Source organism: Vicugna pacos, chromosome 20 (genome assembly GCF_048564905.1).
Source record: "Vicugna pacos chromosome 20, VicPac4, whole genome shotgun sequence".
NCBI lineage: Eukaryota > Metazoa > Chordata > Mammalia > Artiodactyla > Camelidae > Vicugna > Vicugna pacos.
Genome location: NC_133006.1, coordinates 42,808,156 through 42,828,228, shown reverse-complemented (window position 1 = coordinate 42,828,228; position 20,073 = coordinate 42,808,156). Strand labels below are relative to the sequence as shown.

General features: G+C 53.2%; 1 protein-coding gene across 4 annotated transcripts in view; it reads right to left on the bottom strand.

The window, feature by feature from the left end:
• Nucleotides 1-20,073, bottom strand: part of GMDS (GDP-mannose 4,6-dehydratase) — a 449,816-nt gene that overhangs the window by 381,353 nt on the left and 48,390 nt on the right. Inside the window, exon 1 of one of the 4 annotated variants that reach the window (XM_072945788.1) lies at nucleotides 1,940-2,011. The exons of the other annotated variants lie outside the window; for them this stretch is intronic. Within the exon in view, the coding sequence (XP_072801889.1) occupies nucleotides 1,940-1,996 (57 nt within the window). The 5' untranslated portion in view covers nucleotides 1,997-2,011. Of the gene's footprint in view, nucleotides 1-1,939; nucleotides 2,012-20,073 lie in introns of those variants that run through there. 4 annotated transcript variants of the gene reach the window in all.

Below are 20,073 nucleotides of genomic sequence, written 5' to 3'. Positions count from 1 at the left end.
AGTTCTTTCCCATAATTTTTTCCTTATACCTCTGGGGCTTGAAACTATTTGTCTGCCACGAGCAAGCAGATCTGATTACTTAACAGAAAAGAGTAAATATGTTTTTGTGTTTCCGGGTTGGAATTCTAAACTTCATACTTAAAATAGTTACATTTATTATTCCTGGTTCAAATGATGGGATCAAAGGTACTAGGTTTTCCTGTTCCACCACACACACACACACACACACACACACTCACACACACACACACACTCACACACACACCCCTTCCTGGCGCTCTGCGATGGGGCTGCATGCAAGACTCACTGGATCAGTCCCGGTTTGGGCGGAGGCCAGGGTGGTGCAGGTGACACACGCGCCTTCCTCCCGCCACTGCTTCCCCGGGGCTGGTGCCCCGACCTGGTCTCCAGGTCCTGGGACCCCACACTCTCACCCCGTTCCTGCCATCCCGTGTGCCTGCGGCCACCCTTCCCGGTCACCGTAAGTGCTCCGTGACCACATCTAAGAATGAAAATGAGAGGGGCGGCAGCCTGTCGATTCAGAAAGCCCTCCAGTTTTCTCACTGACGCCAGCGCTGCGCTGCCGGCGGGAGGCTGGGAAGGTGCTCGAGTGTCCATTCGAGCCTCGACATCAGCCCTGAGGGCTCGTGTGTAACACTGAATGACAGTGAGTGTGTGGCCCAGATGACAACAAAATACTATCCAAACCATGACCGAGGACCAGGAAAACCGCCACTCCACCGTTCAGCCAAGCCAGCTGCTTTGGGACAGCGGGGGGCCTGGTGAGGCGGGCTGGCCCGTCCGGAGCAGAGCTGCGGGAGGTGGGGCAGGCAGCCTGGCAGTCCACGCGTGGCGGCCTGGGCGTGCAGGGAAGGCAAACCCGTGTCTAGAGGAAGTGTCCACTCCAGTAAACGCTGCCCGGCCCGTGAGGGAAGTGGCCCAACACGATGACGGCGCCACACGTAGCTGCCCGGCTGTCCGGGAAGGTGCCCTTTCAGGGGCCCCGCGCTGGCCTCTGCCGAAGCTGGGTCAGCCTCGGTGAGGAGAGAGCCACGCTGCTGGGCCCAAGTACCGCCTCCACCCTGCCACACGGCCACTGTGCTCAGGAGCCCCCTGGGCGGCGACCGTGCAGGGGGAAGAGGCCGACCGGGACCCACAGAAAAATCCTCCTCTGCTGAGGTCACCCTCAGGTGGGCGTTCACATGGGACGCAAATGTTCCTGCCCATTCAGAGAGGTCTATCCACATAGCTCTTCCTCAAATTTCCCTGTCACCAATTTTCCACGCACGTTTCTCCCAAGTCCCCGACCATCCAGCCAAACCGCTGGCCCCACACCCAGGAGTCCACTCGTATCGTACATCTGACCACCTAACCCTCCAGGCACAGTGAACAGCTGGGCAACCGGCTCACAGTTCTGCCCGCCGGGAGGAGTTCCCGGCACTGCTGTCCATCAGGGAGACTGACAGAACCACCGAAAACCAGGCCACATCCTCTTGCTCTGTCAGCTGACCCCGGGAGCCCCTGCAAGGACACGGACGCAAGGTGGGAGAAGGGTCAGTGGGACGGAATCGGGAATCCACGTCTTCCTGCAGCCCCACGCTCCCCCCAGGCCTGCTCCAGCCCAGCCTGCACCTCCACGTCCACCTGATGACAGAGCACAGCAGCCCCCCATCCCCGTCCCTCCCGCTGTGTGTGCACGTGTGCACCTCAAGGGCCAAGGCGGGGAGCCAGGAGGAACTGCCACGTCAGTGATGCCCACACCCTGTTCTTCTGAGGAGGAATGGAGAGCAGGGAGGAGGAGAACTTAGGAAAAACAAAGATGGAAGCGGCTCCCTGGAGGAGCTTGTCCCTGGCTCAGTGCAGAGGCTGAAAGGACGTCCCGCAGGGGGAGCCACGCTGTTGTCGGGACACGTCCTGCTTCGGCGTTGGCGACACTCACCTGACCCGGGTCCAGGTTGGTGGGCCCTAGCAAATGCTGCAGAGGAGGCTCCTCCATCCTCGAGAGCTCCCGACGGCCTGCTGAGCGTGAGTCCACAGGGACTCCACGCCCAAGAGAAAAAGACAAGAGTTATGCCCGGGGGACTAGTGGGCCGATGCGGACGGCGGTGTGCGTGCGCCCTAGGAGGGTGGGCGTTGCTGACACGGGGGCTGTGACTTGTGGTGGGGCGGGCAGCGCGCGGGGGGAGTCCTCGGGGGAGCAGCGCGTGGGCAGGCCTGGTAGGGAGAGCGAGCAGGTTAAGTGATGGAGACATCACCTGTGGGTGTGGAGGGAGACTGCGAGGGGGGAGGTGAGGTGCTGCGCGTCTCGCTGGAGGAACGAGGTGTTCGATGGCGGGATGGGGGAGGGGGTAGAGTTGAAGAGGGTTGATGCTGTCGGTGTTGGGTTCTGGAGGGCGCTCTGGTAGGTCACAGTCCTGTGGACGAGGGTTAGACGGTGGGGGGGGCGAGGCTGCGGCCAGAGAGGCCTGCTGCAGTCCAGACAGGGGAGTGACAGGGCCCTGAGGGGAGAGGAGGAGGTGGCTGTGAGCCAGTGTGGAGGACACAGCTCCCTCGGGAGCTACTGGCTAACCGGGGCACGGGAGGGAACAAGGTTCTAGGACCCACAGTCAGCTCTGCGTTTGAATTCCCGCGGAGGGTCCTTGGTAACGTCCCTGGGTCCTCGGAGCCTGTTTCTCCTCCTGTGCCCTGAGTTCTCTCACAGGATGTTTTGAAGGTTAAAACTAGAAGAGACAATTCGAATTGTAACGCTTCCTTAGTGGAGGGCCTGATGCGGACTAGCAGCCCGGAGGCCGGCAGCTGTCAACCGTGATGGTGTTGGTTTTACTGCTGGGAACCAGCCCTAGGAATGGTGACTCGCTGGAGCTGCAGGAGGACGCGGGCAGGGGCGGCTTGGCTTCCACTCACTCTCCTGGATGCCTGATGCTCTTCTGCAGTCTGGGGACTGCCTTGGGCTCTGGGAGATGGCACATCCCCGTCTCGTGAACACTCGCTCCCCGGTTTTCTCACTCTGTTCGCCGGGCTGCCTTGTAGCATGCTGGCTGGCACTGGTCAGTCTGTCCCTCGCATTTCTCCTGTATTTTCCGTCTTTCTTCTTCCTTATGAGTCATGGTGGGTGACTTCTTCCAACTTGCTAGTTATTATTTTTCACCTTTGTCCAGCCTACTGGTCAACCCATCTTTGAGTTTTTCACTTTGATGACTATGTATTTTAACCTCTGGAATTTCTGTGTTTCTTTTGCAGAGCTGCCTGTTTTTATTTCATACTGTCCTGTTCTTACATTATGAATTTGATTCCTTTCTTTATTTCTTGCACATAGTTATTTTAAAGCCTGCGTTTAATGGTGCAGCTCCAGAAATCAGAAAGTGTTGTAACAGTTCGGTTGGTTGGCTGGCTGACACAGGGACTGAAAAGTGGCTGAACTTGACCTGGAAGCTGAGGGACACTGGAGTATTAGAATGGGTTCATTGTTTAAGACCTGCTTACCCACCCGGGGAGGGGGTCACAAGACACCCCTTTCCCCACAGCTGGGAGGGGCCCAGGAGTCTTCAGGAGCTTGGATCGCTCTTTTCTGGGGGCTCAGCCTTGCGGTGGGAACTGGAGTCACCGAAGAGGGGAACCTAAATGCCAGGAGAGTAATCAGGTCCCGGGAGCAGGGGCCAAGGGGCAGCGCTCAACCCCCCGAGGCCAGTAGGCACGGCTGTTGTAACGGACCCAGAGTCAAAGCGGCGATCGGACAGTCTGTGGCCCGACTGGTCGACGGCCGTGTTCCTAGCAGTGAAACTGACAGGAAGGCCACCGAGTCCTTCCTTGGTCTGAGTGGGCAGAGGTGTTCCGGGCCAAGTGGGCAGGAGCCTGACCCGAATCATAAAAACGAGGGGTCCCATCCCCTCAATCAGTGCCCAGCCTTGAGCCAGTTTATAGACCCAGAACCCCTCAAACGAAGGGGAGGCCAGCTCTTCTTGAGAAGGACCCCCCGTCCACTGCCAGAAATTCATGCTGCTAGTCTTTCTCCCAGCCTTCACTAGCGGGACCTGCGGCCTTTGCGAGGGTGACCGTGTACTGGGGAGAAGGAGACAACTGGATTTTCAGGCTCTGAACTGATCCTAGTTCTGGGAGACCCTGGGCCTGAGTGGACACCAGCTCCGGGAGATGCATAGTGTCACAGGTCAGAGCAGGTGCTCACGGAGTCAGACCGTCAGTGGAATTTTGCCTGAGGTCCATCTCATGGTGGGTCCCGAGCCTGTCCTGTGGTCATTTCCCCAGCTGTGGATGAGTAAGTCCCTCGTGGACTCACGCTCAGCAGGCCGTCGGGAGCTCTCGAGGATGGAGGAGCCTCCTCTGCAGCATTTGCTAGGGCCCACCAACCTGGACCCGGGTCAGGTGAGTGTCGCCAACGCCGAAGCAGGACGTGTCCCGACAACAGCGTGGCTCCCCCTGCGGGACGTCCTTTCGGCCTCTGCACAAGCAGGGACAAGCTCCTCCAGGGAGCCGCTTCCATCTTCGTTTCTCCTAAGTTCTCCTCCTCCCTGCCGTGCATCCCTCCTCAGAAGAACAGGGCGTGGGCATCGCTGACGTGGCAGTTCCTCCCAGCTCCTCGGCCCTCGAGGTGCACATGTGCACACGCAGCGGGAGGGAAGGGGATGGGGTGCTGCCGACCACGGTGGGACGGGGGACACAGCTCCCTCCGGGCCGACAGCCTCACCGGGACCACCTCAAGGCCTAAGGCTCAGGAGTGGAAATAAGTGAGAATGAGCAAACGGGCACATCCAAACAGAACGAGAGCCCCGGCACGCGGAGCTGGAACTGTCACCGCACCTCCCGTCGCATCGCTGTGTGTGCGGACACCTCGCACCCTGTCGCCGTGTGTCCTCAGAGGACTCCCGCCCCGCACGCCGGGGCCTCTGAGCCTCTTCCTCTCTTTGCTACACTCTCTGAAGCTGAATGAATTAGTCACATTCTTCAAATGCCAGCCAGAACACATCAACTGCTTATTTTAAAACCAACTCTCAAAATGGGGCAAAATCTATGCCAAATAAGGACTCTGCTTCTAAATATAAGTTTAATACAACCACTGTTGGCAAGATCAGAATAATTAAAGGAACTCTGCTTCTGGATATTTAGCGGAATAAAGTTTACCCTGAATTTTCATGGATTTCTAAGTACAGACGACAAGAGAACAGATATAATAACTGGTATTTTTAACTCCATCTGGATGTATTATTGACAAGACGCAGCGCAGAGATTAGGAACTGTATCATCTTACTGCTAAATGTTTTAAGCAGTAGATAGTGTTTAAAAAGATTAAGATTCAAACAGAATTCGTGGATTTCACTTTAGACTCCACGATCGACTTTCTCGGGGAAAACCTAAAGCTCATTCACCTTCTTAGTACCTGGGATAACTTCAAACACAGGCGGCGTCACGACCACCAGACATAAACCGGGGACGAGAGCCGGGAAGCACGCTGAGAAGCTGGAGAGTGAAAGTGAAGATACGTTTTTATAAAAGTAGTTAACCAAAAGTCCACGTGATATAAGAAAAAGCTCAAAAATCCTCACAAGAAACAGCTCACTCAACAACGGTACATGTAACAGTTTAAAGCAACCAGGCAGCCCCCACTCTCCCCTACAAAAGGCAGTTTTAAACCTGCCGGGAAACAGAGGCAGTGAGAAATGAATGATCACAACGGCAACTCGATGAGGCCATGGAGAACAACTTATTTTTCCCTTTACTTTCATAAAATCGTTGCCAGGACCTGCGATTTTTAGGTCACACCCCTCCTCCAGCAGAACACCACCCTCACATGCAGCGTCAGAGGGAACAGATGCAGGGGCCTCTCCCGGCCCCAGACGGGGGTCCTCGACCCCACTCCCCACCCGGACAGGATGTGCTCCACGCTGGGTAACAGAAAAGAGATGGCAGGAGACGCTTGTACTGCCAGACTGCGTCAAGGCCTCACCCCTGTTCCTGCATATTCTAAACTAAGTGGAAAAGCAAAATCACGTTAAAGACTCACCCACTTGCCCAGTTACCTTTTTTGGAAGACTTAAAACTCTAAAAACATGTATGACCCAGACTAACAAAAATTACTAGTAAGTATCTGTCAATCAAAACGATACCATTAAAAATTACAAACACACAATAGTAAGGGAGTTCAGGAACCCACGAGCCTGAGGTCAGCAGTCTGTGTTTTTAACCTGAGGAGTAAAGTACATGAGACTGTCACACGAGTTTCCAGGGTCTCATGAGACGCAGGGCCAGCCCTTACCCACATTCAAATGACAAGAAGAATAACAGGAAAAGAGGAAGAGGGTGGAGAAACATTTAGTGTCCCCACATCAGTCCTCTGGCAAGACAGGAGGCCTTGTGTGACGGTCCGCCAGACAGAGTCCACACAAACGGGAAAGAGGAGGGGGAGGGGAGGCATGGAGGGAAGAAAGAGGGGTGGTGGGAGAGAAGGGGAGAAGCAGACGCGTTCCGCTACACCCAGGAAGACCAAAGCTCGAGTGCAGAGAGGGCTACTGCAGAGGTAAGGGCTACGATTTAAAACGCGCACGTGCACACACGCACACACACCCAGCTTGAAATTAATAAGCAATCAAAAGTAGCAAGTCAAATTACGATGAAAGTGTCAAAACCCACAAAGTACACACCCAGGAGTCCCGGAGGGAAAGATGGGCAGGGAAGGGTTAAACGAGGACCAGACGAAGGCAGCAGGAAGAGACCTGGCGGTCGGGCCGGGAAGTGAGCACACGGCCACCACGGCACCACAGTGGTGGCCGGTGTGGACTGACCACACGAATCAGTGCTCCCTCTCAGGTTTCTGCACATCTTGCAAGCGAGGCACTGGGTGCCCTGTTGCCCCAAACTGTCTTTTCAAGGACGTCTGTATAGTGATAGAGCATGTCCCCCCAGAACAGTCGGCTTGCTGCCCACCGTGAAAGCCTCAGGCCCCCCAAGCCTGGGGCTCCTGTCCCCCACGCAGCCACCACGGGCACAGATCTCACCCTGCGGTCTTCACGTCGCCCGGAGAAAACAGGCTGGGCACTGAGAGCAGGAGAACGCGGCCCCTGGGTCACTGCTGCTGCTGCGAGTAGGAAAGCCTTCTGTCTCTGACCCAGGAGTCTTCAGGCTTCTGCCACTTCCCATGAAACCGGCAGGCCATCCATCTTGTTAGCCTATCAGTTGGGTAAAATCTTAGACCTTTCACAGGTCTCGACAGGAATGAGCATTTTATAAACATTATCCCCAAGTATCTCATTACCCCATAAGAGATAATGAAAGTAAGAGACTGTTTTCATTTCATAGATACATTCATTGAAGAAATATTTACTGAGTGCAAATTACGTGCCAGGCCCAGGTCCAGGTGCTCAAAGCACAGCTGTGAAGGTCCAGAGGAAGCCCTTGCCTTCACGGGGCTCCTACCACCAGTGGCCAAACAAGTGTGGTGATGGGATTAAGGTGCAGAGAAGCTGGGAGCCTTGCCTGGGGCCGAGCTGGCAACGCATGTGCATCGTGGGGTGAGGCTGCGCCTGGGCAGGGGGCACTCCGGAGCACACACCTTAACGGCCACCCTGCAGCGCCTCCCGCACTGTGACCATAAACAGGCCCAGCCATGAGGTTTCCACAGACCAGGTACTTAGAATCACCTGGCATGAGATCCCACTAAAGCAACCCAGAGTCCTGGAAGAAACAGCTGACTGTAGGTCTGGGCAGCAAGATGGTCTAAACACCTTGATCCAGAAGGATGCAGAAAGCAAGAAAGTATTCAAGAACACTGGGTTATGTCTGAAGGACGCTGGACAGTGACAATAACTCACTGACAATGACTGCAATGGATTGAAACACATGAAATGTGTCCATCAGGACAGTTTAAAAAATTCCACCTTCACAGGACATCAGGTGTTAGGAGATGAACGGTCCCCCTGAAGCCCACATGCGGAGGTCCTGACCCCAGGACCTCAGGAGGCGACTGTATTTGAAAACGGGGCCTTTAAAGAGGTAACTGAAGGAAAGGGAGGTCGTGTCTCAGTCCAACGTGACTGGTGTCCTTGTGCGAAGCATCAGGACACAGACAGCACAGCCCGAGGGACAACCACGTGGGGACAGAAGGAGAAGACGGCCACCCAGCAGACAGCAGGTGAGAGTCCTCGGAGTGACGTCGACTCGGCCACACAGACCGCAGACGCCCGGTCTCCAGCTGCAGGAAAGGCAGCGCAGGGCAAAGGCGGCCCACGGAAGGGCGGGACACGACCCCGGCAGCAGGCGGGTCTGCGGCGCTCTCTCCAACTGCAGGGTTCACAGCAGGCACCTTCCAAGCACTGTGGAGACACCAGGAAAAGGCAGTGCACACGGCGCAACAAACCTCCCCACCCCCACGTGAGGCAAGAACACAGTAAAACTAAGAAATAAGAAGGCAGAACAGAAGCATGTCCAGACCTACCGGCTATGACGGTCATTATAAATGAATTCAACTTCCTGTGAAAGCCTCTCAGGTTAGGGGAAAAAATAAGATCCCACCTCTCAAAAAAAACAGGTCCGATAAACACGCAGCAGGTAAACATACAAGAGGGGGCGGCGACACTGACACGAGACAAAGCAGATTTCCAGGCAGAAGCTCTGAGCGGAACAATGGTTAAGACGGAATGGCTGTGAGTTTTCGTCTGTCTAATGTCACCGGCCTGGAGAGGAAGAAGCGAAGCTGCTACAGGTGTAGGGAGAACGGGCCCCACAGAACCCAGAGCGCCACAGCGCACACGGCTCCGCCTGACGGCCGGCAGGGAAACGCACAGAGCGCAGCGGACGGGAGCCATGCAGCTGGTGGAGGTAACGGATTTCTATCAGACTGTGTAACTCACGTATGAAAAATTACCTCCCTTCTAAGCGTGAATGGAACATTTAAAAAACTGATACCGTATCAGGACACAAAGAAAACCTCAGAAAGTTCCCAACACATATAAATAGAACAAAGCCACCGTCTCAATTTCCAAAGCAGCAAAATTAGTGACCAACTTTAGATTAAAAATATTACAACTCCTTTAAAAAGAAAAGAATCCTACAGCTTTATGTACACGAACAAGTGAAGACGTCCAAGGTATATCATCAAGTGAGAAATCAAGGCTGGAACTATGTTACCATGATTCCTTCTGTGCTAACTTTTAAAACAAAAGAAAGATCTATGTAGATAGTGTTAATAAATATGGTTTTTTCCCAGGAAGAATTACGTGCTATCATGTTGTTCTCTCCTGAACTGCTTCCACTGTCTGGCCATGAATGGCTGCTGCTTTTATTACCTTAAAAATATCAATAGATAGACAGTGGGACTGTGGGCGCCTCTTCACTCCTCTGGATCGGAAAAAAATAACAAACATTATTTTTAAATAACATTTAGATGAAGAAAAACTTTACAGTAAAAATAAAGCCGAAACTGAAAAAAACTTAAAAAAAAAAAAAACTACACTAAGTAATTCATGGAACAAAAAGACCAAACCTGCAATTTCAGGTTACCTTAAAAATAACAAACCACTACTTATCAACACTTAGGAAACAGTCAGATACACTCCAAAGAAAACGTATGGCCCACAGCCTTCCAGCGTCACACAGACAAACAGAGAGCTTCCTGTCCCCTTGCTGATACGTACAGCTCCCCCCAAGGACAGGGTGAGCGGTGGAAACTTTCCGTTCACTGTGAGAAATCGAACGAACGAAAGCACAAGTCCACAGCTTAAGACAACACACCTCAGAACGAACCCTCTCAGGCCACCTGCACCAGCGGCGGGAATGATAAAGCTAATTCACACCAGATGCGGCCATGTTTTCCCAGGCCCGCAGGCGCAGGGGGCAGGAAGGCAGGCGGAGTCGCGAGTTCAGGGTTCAAAAGCGGGGACTGAGGACACAGGAGAGTTCGCCACGCATTCCTGCGTCTCCATGTAAGTCCTCAGTCCTGACTGTGCGGGCACACCCTGTAGCTGTACCGACAGGCAGTGCAGACGGGAAGGTCCGTTCATGTCAGTCGTTAGGGAAAACGGATTCACCCGACCACCTGCAAAGGTCGTGCTGCAGACGAGGCGCAAAGGAAGACACCTCGGTGTGTGAGCCCTGCAGCATTGGTCCCCACACGGAGACAAAGCCAGCACTCTGAGATGATAAACGGGCACGTCCACGTCCGCCATGTGCCAGGCTGATGTGTCACTAGGTCAGTTTTAGGAACAGCTTCTACACCTCAAGCACCTGCATGTCAGGAGCCAGGTTAACACTCCCCCTCGTCCTAAGGACTGGAGGCGGCAGGCGGGTGTCACCAGTGCACCCAGGAGCAAATCAAGCTGCACCGCCAGCCAAAGGCCAGGTCACCAGCAAAGGCACACGTCGGGATTCCAGCCCCAGGTGCCAGCACAGCACGACTGTTAAGCAGAACGGAGAGGGCTCAGTGCCAGGTTACAGACAAGTGGGCCCTGGCAAACACCACCTAGTCCTGCACCCTGGACCCTCTCACTTGTTCAGTAAATGTTTGTTGAGCATCTTCTGTGTGAAGGTTCTGTGATTAGATGCTGGAGGCTCAGAAGTGTCGAATCTCAAAAAATGTGAACAACTTTCCTGCCCACTCAGGAAGCCTGGGGATTCGAGCAAATGCCTGCAAATGCACTTTAAGAAAAGGTCGAAGTATTTCCTCCCATTCTATTCTATCAAGGTATCTTCAGGCCTTACACAGAAAAATTTAGAACTCCATGTTCAAACCCCCATTTCGCTTTTTCAAAACTACGCCTGTAGAATCGTTCACATTTTTCTAGATAAAGAAGATTCTTCTGTTTTAAGGGTATGACTGTCCTGATTTTCTTTCATTTCATTTTCATCCCCAGTGCTATTCAGATGGTCAAAGAACAATACAACAAATGGGAACAGAACTGAAAGGCGCTGACTTTTTTAAGGCTCAATGACATATTCAAAATACAGGAAGCAGGAGAAGACCTGCAGCTGGGGGCAGCGGGCCCGGGGCCGTGTGCCACCTCCCTGTCCTTCTGTGTGGGGCAGGGAGGGGCCCCCACCCAAGCGCACCGCGCCTGAGACCCTCACCCACCGTCACAGCCACCGGGGGGCCGGCAACGTGGCACAGCCCAGCACAACCGTGTCCAAGACCTCCCCCAGGACTCTCAGGGCTGGCCAGATTCGGGGACCTAAGAAACCATCACATTTTGGCTTCTTGGGAAAGATATTTTAGTTATTGACATAAGTTAACGTAAAAAGCATTCATTCAAAAAGAGAAACAGTGCATCAACAGCTGTATGAGAAGGGCAAGTGCAAGGTGACTGAAACACCATTAGCCTTTAAAAAGGCACAGCAAGTTCAAGCAGTTTACGAGTAACAAGAACACGGCTCCCGGGCTCAACAGAACTAAATCAAAGACTTCCTGAGCTCAAAGAGGAAACTCTTGGGCGAGGAGACTCCACCACGCCCTTGAGGAAGGTGAGTTCCATGTGGGGATGTGACCCCCACGGCCCCGCAGGGATCCCCGGGGGAATGAAGGCGGGCAGCAGCCCTGCGGCCCCAGCTCCATCACTGCCCCCAGCTCCATCACTGCCCCCAGCTCCACTGCCCCCAGACTCACGCCGTGAACAAAACATCCAGGAAGGCTGTTCTCAGTGACAGTAATAATGCCTGCTTGACACCTAACACCCTCAAAACTGTTCTAAGCACTTTGCACTTATTAAAAACTCAGTGTCCACGTGCACAACCGGTATTGTCTCCATCTGACCAGGGCTGTTTTTACTCCCATTTTACAGACGAGGAAACAGGGCAGGAGCAGTGCTCCCACCAGGCTGCCCAAGTGCACGGCCATGTCACACAGAGCCCCCCAGAGCAGAGATGCTTGGAAAAGGTCAAGACTCATGATGAAATCTGTGACCAGCACCGCGCACGGTCGCCGGTCTGGAGGACGGCTGAGAAGCAGACTCGTTCTGGTGTGCACCTTTCCAGGGCAGCCTGACGGTCTGGAGCCACCTTTCTCACCATCTGAATTTACTAAAGAAAAAACGGGGTATCAACGAACACAAAAGTGGTTTTGAAAACAAAGTTCAGGAGCGAAAAGCTAATATGCAGGTTGCATTGTTCCCTTTTTTTCTCATTGCCTGAAGGAAAGGACACTGCATGGCAAAGCTGTAAGACTGCCCACAAGGCCGCCCCTCACCAGCTGGGCAGCTGCTCCTCTGCAGGTGAGCTGACACAAACACCTGCCGGCTAAGCAGACACACAGCAGGATGCGCGTCCGGAATAAGCAACAGCTAACGTGGACACATCCTCCCAGCGGCCCCCAGAATTTTTCTGAGTTTCCAAAATATGTGATTAACAAACAGATTTCTTTCTCCAACGTCTCTGAGCCATGAGAGCCAGCTGGAGGCTCCTAGTGGCCTACTTCACTAGGGATTTCCTCGCCAAGTCACCCGTATTTCGTAAGTCAGAACTGTGGAGCCCCACTTGTGAGAAGGCATACAGGAGCAAGGAAGGTAACACTTCTCAGTTCCCAACTCCCACCCAACCCTCTTCAAAAAGTGTCTTTCCCGTCAATAAATGGCATCTCTGTTCATCCAAATTATCAAAACAAACACTTAGGATCCACCCTGGCCTCCCGTCTTTCCTCCCCAAATCCAGTCAGCAAGTCCCATCCGTGCAACTTCAAACCCCACACAGACGAGTCTGTGGTTGGCACCTTCCTGCCCACTCCGCCGTCACTCTCCCCTGGAGGAGGACACCAGCCTCCTGACGGGTACCTTCTCCTCCACTCCTGAACCTAACGTCCACATTGCGAAAGCCATCTTTTTAAACTAGGAATGAGAGACCACACCATTCGACAATCAGCCAGTAGGAGCTCAACCTCACTGTCAAAGTCAAGAGGCCCTTGCCCACCTCCCAGCTCCTCCTCCTCACTTTCTTACTGTGCGCTCGGCCTCTCCCATCCCTAGAACAGAACTGACTAGGCTTGTTGCTGCCTGGAGGCCTAGAAAGATCTCTGGATCTTCAGACTTTAGCTCAAATCCTACCTTCAGGGCGGCCTTTTCTGACCTGCCCTCACTCGGCATCCGCACCTGCTACTCTGCCACAGAGGGCTTCTCAAGCTGTCTGTGATGAAAGGAGTCTTTCTCTTCCTTTCCAATCTATCACGGAACTACTCTTTTATAAAGTACAGTAGAAGTGAGTTTCTTTAAAAAATGGAATAAAAAAAAAGACGTACAAAACATACCCTTGAAGTTTCAATTATTAGTGGCCATGGTCAAAACCCTGCTCTAACACGTTCCCACAGGGCGTCTAGTTTCCTGCGCGTCTCCCAGGGCCTGGGCACACGGCCAAGCCCCCGCTTGGACACACTCGGCACCGAGTCGCTGTTTACTCCTGCCATCGGCACCAGGCGCTGTTCTGGGATGGAGCTGTGTCAATGGATGGCAGAGCAGGACCTGGCTCACAGAGCTCGGGTTCTGTGGGGAGACCCAGGGCGGGGAGAGGGGCAGTCAAGACCGCAGGCAAAACCAGGATCTGAACTCTGCTGTGACGCCAAGGCTTTCCCTGGCTTCTGCAAAATGCTCAGCACTTAGCTGGTCAGTGAAGAGTGCGAGAGAACATCCCAGCTAGACGGGAAAGGTGAACGTGGAGCCATGTTGCCGAACAGCCTAAGTGTTTTAATTTCATGTCAAGAACAATTCCCTCCTGCAGAGCACGATCAGGTGCACGGCGTGCCGCTGGCCCAGGTGCAGCCCTCGCGTCCACACGCATCACCGTCTGTTCCTGAAACACTGCACTCCCCTGACTGCATGGTCTTGATGTTACACAGTGGTCAAATAACTGATCAAAATCACTACTTGTGATTTCCAGTGGTCACAGCGGCACTATCAACAGTCAAGACATGGAAGCAGCCTGACTGTCCATCAGCAGGTGAGTGGATAAAGAAGCTGCAGTTTACATATAGAATGGAATACTACTCAGCCACAAAAAAGAATGAAATGTTGCCATTTGCAACAACACAGATGGATCTTGAGGGCATTATCCTAAAGTGAAGTGAGTCAGACAGACAAAACCAAACAGTGTATGATATCACTTATATGTGGAACCTAAAAAATAGTACAAATGAACTTATTTATAAAACAGAAACGGACCCACAGACATAGACAACAAACTCACAGTTACCAAAGAGGAAAGAGGGAGGGATAAATTGAGAGTATGGGATTAACAGATACACATCACTACATATAAAATAGATCAAAAAGATTTACTCTGTAGCACTGAGAACTACATTCAATATCTTGTAATAGCCTACAGTGGAATCACAAAAGAGTACAGATACGTACATACATAGGTACAACCAAATCACGTGGCTATACACCTGAAATTAACACAATGCTGTCAATCAACTATATACTTCAATTAAACAAAAGAATGTTCCCGGAGGAGATGCCCCACACGTCCCCAACAGGAAAATGACGTGCGGGCTGTGGGGCTTTTGGGCAGAACCACCCTCAGTGGTGCGGAGAGAAGAGGCTGAAACGCACGTGGCGGGTGCACCTTGTAAGCGCTGTGCCGGGGGAGCAAGCTGGACATAAATACCACACGTGGTCTGATTTCAGCCTAAACGAACCTGCGGTGGAAAAGTCACAGCAGTGGGTGCCCTGGGGAGAGGCGAATCGCCTGGGAGGGAGCACGAGAAATGTTCTGGGGAGATGAAAACATTCTCTTCTTCAACTGTGAAGGTTAGATGGGGGCACTTACTCCTCACAACTGCTCGGTTTAGATTCGTGCCTTTGAAAGTACTTACATCTTACGTCACAAAAACAAGGGACTGAAAAAGTAGTAAAATGAGGAACGGGGTGAAGCGCAGATGAAACAGACGTGGCAGACCCTCAGCGGTGGCTGAAGCTAGGGGCGGGTCCGCTAGGCTGTTGTGTTTACTTTGTGTATGTTTACAATTTTCTGTAATCAAACACATGTAGAAAGCAAACTGTCGACAATGCCGGCTGGGAAGAGACTGGTTACTTGTGGGGAGGAGGGAGGAAGAAAGCGAGTGCCGGGGCCTGAGCGAAGCTGATGCCCGTTCTTGGCTGCACAGGTGGGCCCACTTGTGACAGTTCATTGAGCTTTACACGACTTCTGCATGTACTTCCGCGTGTGTCTAACAAATCAATAAAAATTCAACCCGATATTTTCACAAATCCTAACTAAAAGCTAAAAATCACTACTTCTAAACGCGTGTCCAGTCAGACACCAGTTTTGAGGATCCAACATGGAAGAATTGCACTGCGTCTTCACCGGTGTCCGAAGCCTCCAGCAGCCACCCTGCTCACTTCCACAGCTAAGCCGCCGAGATTCGTGCTCAGTGCCTCCTGCCAGCGTCCTTCCGCCCCACCTGCGAGTTCCTTCACCCACGTCCCAGCTCAGTGAAGACACTCGGAATTCCTCCCACGGCAGACTCGGTGCCTCAGCAGACAGCTCCAGCTGCCACCCTGGGGCCAGGCTGATGTTAAACCTGCTGCACGTATAACTGCACTTCCTCAGAACTCGTCAGCTGGTGGTTAAAAATGAAGCCCGTTCGGAACATGTTGCGGCCCTCCGGGGCCACACCCTGCGTGTCTGGAGTCCCACACACAAGCTCACACCCTCCCCGCTCCTGTTCCTCCAGCTCCCTCAAACCCCTCAGCTGATACCATCCCCATTTTGCAGATGAGAAAATGGAGAACCAGAGATATTTAGTAAGTATCTGTCAAAAAGTGAATCCATTGACATACATTTGTTAAACTTTTATCCTATTAAACTCGGCATGATGTCCGCAGCATTGATTCTCAACCTGGATAAGCTTCACTCACCGAAGCTGCCGCAACCGGAGCTGCCAGGTGGCACAAACACAGCCATCCTGGCCCCAGAAAGCAATGAACCTCACCACGTAAAACCCAAGCGTGCATACGGACAAGAAGAAAGGGGAAGACAGGAAGATGAAAGCCGCTCACGTTTCAGGTCTGCTGGGGTTGTTGCTTTAACGTGCCGTGTTATTAGAACGTCACCTGTGCAGCAACTGCAAACTCACTCGCTTACGTTACTGCAGCACAGAACCGGGCCCACCCCTAAAAATAGGAAAACCAGTTACTGGAACCTGACCTACATTTACCTATTTAGCTTCACTGACCCCCAAAATACGGCCAAGGGCGCCATTTGAAGATGTCCGCTAAAGCGTCTGAAGACGTGAAGCCACACGGATGGAGGGCCGCGGCGAGCCCCACCCCGCAGCCACCGCTGCAGAGGCAATGGGGACCCAGCCCTGCGCCGCTAAGGTGAACTTGCCACCAGCGCTCGGCTCTGCATTTGGTGTCCCTGCCAGCTGCCCTCAAGCATTCACTCTAACACACACTGAAGACCATTGTTCAGTCTGTTTACTAATTTAAAGAAAAAAATTCCATTCTGTCAAGCAAGGACTGAACCACACAAGCGCCTACACAGGTTCACTTATCAAGATGTGACTAATCAAGGCGCAGGACCGAAGCCATGGTGGCCACACGCCACACCCTCCCAGTGGTGCTGTTCTGACCCAAACGGGCACCTAAAAGCAGCTGTTGCTTGAGCTCCTGCCACATTTCAGAAGTAAATACATACAGAAGTACACGTGTTTATACATAACGCCCTCTGTGATAAATTCGATACTTTCAACTAAAAGCAGAGCCTACTGTTCAACATTAGTGATTCTCCATGTTGAAAAACAGTAACTGTTTTAAAACCTTTGCCAGACCATTAGAGTGTCGTACACATGCTGCTCTCAGGGTGACCACACTTGGTGTCTCACTATGCAGCAGGGCTGCGTGACTGATGTTGCAGTGGCAGCACTCAGGACCTTCGGTACTCCTCCTTCAAAGTCAGGTTCACAGATGACACCCAGCTGGGCTCAGCTAGCCCTTTTCAGCGCTGGGGCAGGAGAGATGACGCCGGCAGCTGGTCAGTGGACTCAGGCCGAGGAGGGACCTTCCTGTATCTCCAGACTCTGCTTCAGCTCCACTCTGCTGGCCGGGGTGAAGCCACAGTGACTTGCAGACCCCATAACGTGCTTGGGAAATAAGCCCCATTCTTCCATTCATCACTCGGCAAGCATTCACAGTTCTCTGGATTCAATTTACCTGTGGCCCCATTAGTCACGGCCACAAGCTTGACTCTGAACCCAGGAGACCTAAGCTGCTCCTTGGAAAGGTACCAAGCTCTCAGACAAAACCTGAAATGGAAGCATGGAAACGCCTCGCAGAAAAACCTCGCATCACGAGAGAGACAGCGCTCGGGGTGTCTCACGTAACCCCTCGGCCCGCTGCCCCCGCCCACAAGGCCACAAGCGTGGTGCCAATACGATTCCCTGTTTCCAGAAGAGAACACTGAGGTTTAAAATGAAACTAAGGCGCCTCTGCCGAGGACAACACGTCAAGCAAGTAGGACAGAAGGACCAGCACGTGGGGCCGGGACTCCCGTCTGCCTTTCCTCCCATTAGAGGTGACAGCGGACGGCGTCCACACGAGGACAGAACGAGCAAGGTCCTCACGCTGAGACTGCTGTTTTCAAAAGACTGGTTGTTCAAAAGTGTTTTCAATACAGTCACTTACTAACAAGCAGAAAGTTATGGGTTTAAACCAGTACTCTCATTTCAGAGTCAAAGAATTCAGTTCTTGCCTCTAAAATACCAGAAAACAACACCCACGGGTAATTTCCCCCAGAAGCAGAGACGCCCGGTCTCCAGGCTCCATGTGAACCGGTCAGCTCAGCTCGGGCACGGCCAGCACCCACTCCAAGTCCCTCAACAGCGGACAAGTCACCCGCCCACACAGCCAGGCCGACAGCCGGCCAGGCCCCAGGCGGCAGGATGCCCACCCCCACGGAGGAGGGAGGGCGCCGAGGGAGGGAGCAACGGAGGCACAGGGCTCCCCCTGCACAGAACGGGGGCGTGGACTTAATGATTTTACCCAAATGCTCGGAATTCTCTCCTCGGACACCAGGTCCAATGTAGCTAAAACTCATCCGTGGTCAAACAAATAATTTTAGCTTTCCCATATTTAATACTTTACTTCCTAAACCAAAGGTTATTTAAAGCTGCCTATGAAAACAGTATCAAGAACCTTCTTTCAGCCTCTCCCGCTGCCTCACTGCAGCGTCTGACACGGTCCACCACAGTCACATCACCAACCTGCCCCTGGAGGTCCCCGAATGCTCCTCTGCAGGGACGGGTTCATGCTGAACTAGGGAAAGGTAGCGAGGCTGCAATTCTTTTTTTTTTAATTGAAGTCTAGTCAGTTTACAACGTTGTGTCAATTTCTGGTGCACAGCGTGGTGTTCTGGTCACACAGACACACACATGTATTTGTTGTCCCGTTCTTTTCCATTATAGGTTACTACAGCATAGTCAGTGCAGTCCTCTGTGCTGTACAGAAGAAGCCTGCCATGTGTCTATTTTATACACAGCAGTGAGTATCCACAAATAAACTCCCAACCTTGCCATTCTTACTCCTTGCAGCAGTGGAAGATTTCCTGGGTGATTTCAGTTTTAAAGAACCTACAACACGGTTGTTGCCTCGCCTGGAACATCTGAGGTTCCTCACTAAACACTGCAGGGGTTTCGAGGTGAATCTCAGTTCTCAAGGGGCTCGATGCCCAACAACAAGGACAGCCAACAACCAAGAAGCCGTCACGCGCCACGGACGACTCCGAGGCGGACGAGGGCACGTCCGGGAAAGGAGGGACCAGGCAGCCTTCCTCGAGCACCTGACACCTGAGCTGGTCACGACGCACAGGAGAGCAACAGGGAGAGGCCCCCGTAGGGACACGCGTCCCCGCAGGCAACAATGTGGCGGTGAGGACAGGGGGCCAAGGGTAGAACCACAGTCCCCGTCCGCCTCGGCCGCACCAGCCACACGCAGGAGACCGGAAAGCTGTGCGGACCCTGCGGAAGGGCGGGAGCGCTCGGCACTGCAGTTACTGCACGATACCAGCAGGTGCTCTCGGAACAGACCTCACACGTGCCTGAACTGGGGGGCAAGAGGGGGCCCAGCAAAACCACCGAGACCGCAGATCCCAGGTGAGGGTTAATGAAAACAGACAGGAACAGTGGCGCCGAGAAGGGACGAGGACATCAGAAAAATGACAGGGACAGAACACACGGCGGCAAACGGGCTGAGGACAAAGGAGGCAGAAAGCCATTCAGAGGAACAGACGTCCTGAGCCTGTGGAACGGGGGGCACAGACCAAGCCGGCAGCAGGACTGGGAGTTGGGGGCGGTCAGGAGGACAGATGTTTCTTTCTACCTGTGTCGTCTCCAAGATTCAGGAAGAACAGCCAGCAGAGGCACCGAGCGAACCGCCACAGGTGCCGGCTGGTCTTCCCTCCGCGGGCTCGATCTTCCAGTCCAGAGCGGTGGCGCCCAATCCTGCGTGACTCTTTCGTCAGAATCAAAGCAAAGACCCCAGTCCGCACCCTAAGAAATCCCGACTGACTGGATCTGGACAAGGCCTGGGAGCAAGAACGGAACCACGGCTCTGTGGAGCCCCGCTCAGCCCGCAGTTCCTCTCCTGCCGTCGTCATTCTGGGGACACCTCCCGAGCACACTCACTTCGATGGCGTGTGCAGAATGAGAAGCCGGGACGCCTCTCTGGAGGACTGGAAGCACGCTTCCTATCTGACAGCAATTACTTCTCGGTCTACACTCCACTGGTTCGGGGGAATGGCTTCCATATTCCACCACGTAACTGATGGCTCAGGTCTACCAGTACCAACCACTGTAACACAAGACCAATTCTGCTCCAACTTTCTGTGACCCAGATACCTGTGGCTCCATGACTACCTGGTTGGTGACAACGTGGAACAAGCCATTCTCTTTTTCAGTGATGGAGCCCCGTGAGTTCTGGGGATAACGTGTACAGTTAGTGTGAACCTTTCACAGACTTCGGTAAGTTAACATGTATTTCAGCAGGCCTCTGTCGGACCCTCCACGTCCCCTGTCCCCTTTTCTCCTCAGTTTCAAGGCAGAGGTGAGGCCGTTAAGTCAGCAAGGCAACCGAGCCAACTGAAAACATTCAACCT